This window comes from Stylophora pistillata, chromosome 7, assembly GCF_964205215.1.
Source record: "Stylophora pistillata chromosome 7, jaStyPist1.2, whole genome shotgun sequence".
Lineage (NCBI taxonomy): Eukaryota > Metazoa > Cnidaria > Anthozoa > Scleractinia > Pocilloporidae > Stylophora > Stylophora pistillata.
In genome coordinates this window covers 17945695-17950529 of record NC_142525.1, presented here as the reverse complement: position 1 = coordinate 17950529, position 4835 = coordinate 17945695, and the positions used below count along the sequence as shown (strand labels likewise).

At 43.8% G+C, this 4835-nt stretch overlaps 2 protein-coding genes across 2 annotated transcripts; both read right to left on the bottom strand.

Annotated features, from left to right (window-relative positions):
• Window positions 1–389: 389 nt before the first annotated feature.
• On the bottom strand, window positions 390–974 carry LOC111334836 (uncharacterized). The gene has a single exon (XM_022940652.1). It carries the CDS (start codon window positions 972–974, stop codon window positions 390–392), a length of 585 nt encoding a protein of 194 aa, XP_022796387.1.
• A 1443-nt stretch (window positions 975–2417) lies between these two features.
• On the bottom strand, window positions 2418–2960 carry LOC148726944 (uncharacterized). The gene has a single exon (XM_088726408.1). The coding sequence runs from the start codon at window positions 2958–2960 to the stop codon at window positions 2418–2420; it is 543 nt and encodes a 180-aa protein (XP_088582534.1).
• Between the last annotated feature and the right edge of the window lie 1875 nt (window positions 2961–4835).

The window sequence follows — 4835 nt, the reverse complement described above, 5'->3', positions numbered from 1 at the left end:
AGCCTTTGAACCGCCCCGGACATCCATGTGGGTTCTCCTTTAGCAATGACCCAAATGTTTGCTCCTCTAACTACCTCATCTTTACCTTTGATAAGGCTTTCTACCACTGCCATCTTTTTCTCTCCCCGTGTCTTATTTTTCTCATATACTGTAACTATGTCACCTACTTGTACAGGCTTTGCGTCATCACTTACCTTGTTGTAGTGAAACTCGCGCAAATTAGTCAAGTACTCATGCCTCCACTGATTCCAAAGGTGTGCTAACCTAACACTCAAATACCTGAATCTCCTAGTGTATCTACTCTGACCTTCCTCCTCGTCCTCGATGATTTCGTTCGGCATTGCCTTGATTCTCTGTCCAAACATCAAGGGGGAGGGTGTTTAAATTTTCTACCCTTCCTTTTGGTAGTCATAGGTTAGTGCTCGAAAGTTCAAAGTTCCTTCCACTTCGATCAACACAGTGAACAGTTCGTTGAAGGTCAATCGTGCAGTACCTAACACCTTACGCAAACAACGTTTCGCACATTCCACCATCCGCTCAAAAAACCCTCCCCAAGGAGCTCTCTCCAAGGTAAACTTCCACTCTGTTTTCTTAACTGAAAGCTCTCTCGTCACTTCGGGGTGGTCGTACAGTTTCTTAAGCACTTTTTTTGATGCTTTGAAAGTCTTCATGTTGTCAGACACAATAAGGACAGGCGTGCCTCGCCGAGCTGTAAATCGCCTTAGAGTTTGAATGAAAGTTTCCGCCGACAAGTCCTCAACAAGTTCTAAATGTAATACTCTTGTCACGCAACAAGAGAATAGCGTGATGTACACTTTCTTCATCCCTCCAGTTGGCGCCTTAACGTACAGTGGCCCAGCGAAATCCATGCCTACGTTCCAAAACGGTTGTGCTTCCTTGACTTCAACTTCTGGCAACGCTGCACTGCGTGGTGCGCCATAGGCTTTTCCCTCTAATCTTTGCAGACTACACATCTACTCAAAACTTTCTTTACGCATTGCCGACCTTTCGGGACCCAAAACTTTGACCTCAGCTCCGCCAGAGTCTCTCTCACGCTGCCGTGTAGCACTCTATCGTGACATTCTCCTATTGTTTTGGTTGCGAAACAGTAAAATAATTGGCTCCTGTGCTTCCACCGCCAAATCCGAATTCGCTAATCTTCCACCGCATCTTAGAGCCCCATCGGTCTCCTTATGACCTAAGACGCCTTTTAAATTTGCAGAGGTTTTTTGGCACTTTAGATCTGATTGAATAAATAAATAAATAAATAAATTACTGTTTATTAAGACTCATTGCAGCAATATAAAGAATGACTGAATTGTAGAGCTATTTACAAAACATATAATACTAAAATATAATACAATAAATCCCATAAATACTAGAAGTATAGTTGTACAAGCCACTAGGTATACTTATGTGTGACAAACTCTTGCGTGCGCTTGTTCTACAAGAAGGACGCGTGCAACGGCTAATGTCAGATCTAAGATTATAATTATGGACAACCTCGTCCTTTTTGGGGAGCGTAAAATGAAAGGGGTGAATCTCATTCCGGTGTCTAACAATTTAAACCTGGCATAGATGGGCGCTTCTGTCACTTAGAGTTGTCAAATTAAGGACATTTAATGCCTTGGTGTAATTCATTAAAGGAAAAATGATGCACATAGCCCTTTTCTTAATGCTCTCAATCTTATAAGATATAAAATCTGGTATTTTGCCGGACAGGGGCAGCATATTCTAGAACAGGGCGAACAATGGTTGTAGAAACCTTAGCCAGTCAAGTTGGAGGCGCACCACATTGCTTAAGGACCCTTAAAGAGTAAAGCCTCCTGTTTCCTTTTTGGCCTCCTGTTTCCTTTTTGCACTGTAACTTCTACACGATCGTTCCATTTCAGGTCCATCGCTCTGACATGCACTCTTGCTAAGATGCTTGAGGGATTCATATGGGACTGCTTGATTACACAAGTGTCTCATCAGATCGACCCTCGTCATTTTGCTCGTGCTTGACCTTCCACCACTGACACGTTAGTCTATTTGTGCCTTCCTTACCCATTCTTTTTTAGCGATAATCAACTCACCTCTTTTTGTGCTGCCAGGCTTCAATTTTCAACAAAGCGTAACACCCATGCTGTTTCTCATCCTACCTTGACGATCGATGTCCACCACTCCTCAACTCCAATCATTAAGCATGCCTCCTTAACTTGCTCCTGGCTCTTTTTTTTTTGCAAGTGATAATTTGGTTTGCTGGCCACTTGCTCTCTTCTTCGCGCAGTCAGGGTGGCCCTTTCCACCAAAGTTCGGAATCTTTTAGTTTCGAGCCCATTGCTCCTCTTGAACCAATGTCAGCGGGGTTGTCCTCTCCCAGGCAACATCTCCATTCCTCTTTGCTTGTGAGTTTCAGAATCTCGTTCACCCTGTTTCTAACAAACTATTTCCACTCCCCCTGTTTTGAATCCAGCAAAGGCTTTCTTTACTGTGTTCATCAGTTGGGCTAAGATTCTTGTGGACATACGCTCTAGTCGGGAAATTGTCAGCGCTTTCAGCGGTGCAACCCTCGACCTTGAGGCTAACAGTCTTGTGTACATCCAGTCCCAAGTGCGGTAAACAAAATAAACAATAGCACAATACGCTCTATTACTCGCATCGCCGAAACCGTGCAGGCAGCATTTAAGCACTTCTTGTTTTCGACTATCGTCGAGGCACCTTATAACTGAAATCCCCTTGATATTAGATAGATCTAAAACCCATTCCCTCCATTTCTTTTCAGCTTTGCCTCCAAGTTTGTCGTCCCATCCCAGATTTTCGTGGCACAGCTCTTGAAAGAACATTTTCATGCAAACAGTGATGGGACGGATTAATCCCACGGAGTCAAACATGCTGGCCAAAATAGCAAGCAAACGTCTGTTTCTCGTTGAAATTTCTTGGGCTTTCGCGACAATTTTCTTAAGACAAACAAATTCCATCATTCTCAGAATCCCATGGGAGACCCAAAACCTTTGGCCGACCTTTGCTTAGTTCCGAGTCTAGCGTAAACTTCGCATACGTTTCCTCTTCACTTGTAACGCTTCCGCTTGCGGTTTCATGATTCTCTTCTGCATCAGTTAGGCCTTTCAACATCTTGTCATTAGTCATCCATTTTCGCAATTTGAAGCCCCCGCGTGCCACTCTATCCTTGGACTTGCCGTACAAAGAAAAGGCTTTAGTTGTGTCGTCTTCGCCGGTCACTAAATAGTCTACGTAGAAACTTTCTCTCATCTTTCTTACAAATCCTGGGTCTTCGTCCTTGTCCTTGAATCACGAGATGTGGTGTCTTAGCGTGGCATTCAAAAGGAATGGGGACGCGTTTAAACCAAACACTACGCGGCAAAATTGGTACACAGCAATCATGCTTTCGAAGGTGGTCGCGTTTTCCAGCCACAAAAACCATAGAAAATCCCTGTCTGCTTTGTCCACTTCTATGTTGAGAAACGCCTTATTTATATTGCCGACGAGCGCTACCCTCTTCTCTTAGAATGTAATCCAAATGTCGAACAATAAAATGGGTGAGGGACGGTCCCTTGTGTAAGCAATCGTTGAGTAATACTGCCCCCTTACCTGACTTTGCTGACACGTTATACATAACCCTGAGTTTGGTCGTGGTCGCTTCTTTGCGTATGACCGCTAAATGTGGGATATAGTAAACTCTATCTGACTCCTCTAATTCTGCCACCCTTTCTATCACCCCTGAAACTAACTGTTCTTTAATAACTGAGTCGTACTCTTGCAAAACCTCTAGCTCCTTTCTAAGTTTCCTAACCTGTCCTTTCATACGTGCTAAACTAAACTCGTAATTGCTATCTAAGGAGTTGCGCCCTTCCTCCCACGGAAACTTCACTGAATACCTGCTTCCGTTGAAGGTGATATTATCCACAAATTCCTCATATACCCGGTCACTCCCTTTTATTCCTAGCGTTCCTAAGTCCCAAAGAAACTGGATATCTCTCTCAGCTAAATTTCCTGGCCTTGCACTGTCTGTTCCTACAAAATTTACACTGACTGCACGCTCTCTATCTGTAGACTGAGTATATCCCAGGGGACCAGAAATAACCCATCCTAAATGAGTTTCTATCGCTACGGGTTCACCTACCCCTCCCCAGACAACATTACCTGTTTGAAAGTGCTGTAAATAATCCGCTCCGATTAGGAGCGGATTATTATATCTATATCTAACCGATCTTCTACTATATCTAACTGATCTTCGTTTTGGGAAACATCAGAAAGCCATATGTTTGCCAAATGGGGATAATTGTTACGCACTATGTACAGGCGCTCGTTCAAAACTTCGGGAACAACAAAGGCCTCTATGAATGTTACATCTCGGCCCCCCACTGGGTTCAATGGCATTCCAACCACCTCCCTAAGGTTAGAACTTATTGCTCGCTGTTCAAAGGTGTAGACAGCGGGCCAGTGCCTTCGGACAATTTCTAGGCCGCACATTTTAGTTACGCGTGATGTAATGAACAAAGTATGGCTGGCTGTATCAAAAAGCACTCTTATTCGTGATCTGCACTTCCCAGTGACTTGGGATTGTGCTGTTTGTAGAGCAACGCTGTTTCCCGTTTCAATATGCATGCTGTTGCCCACTACCAAGTCTAAATTGCTAGGATTCCCTTCACTTTCTGGCGCTTTTCCCTCCCCGGTGGGGTCGGCACAACAAAGACATGAATGATGTTTTCCATTACAGTACTTACAAGTTATAGTGCTCTTACATTCTACAGAAAGATGTCCTCTCCTAATGCAATTAAAGCATCTATCATACTTAAGTACTTACGTTCCTTGACATTCTTGACTTTCTGGGA

Excerpts from the sequence above, each read along its gene's own strand:
- LOC111334836 (XM_022940652.1), bottom strand. The coding sequence starts at position 974 with ATGTGTAGTCTGCAAAGATTAGAGGGAAAAGCCTATGGCGCACCACGC.
- LOC148726944 (XM_088726408.1), bottom strand. The coding sequence starts at position 2,960 with ATGGAATTTGTTTGTCTTAAGAAAATTGTCGCGAAAGCCCAAGAAATT.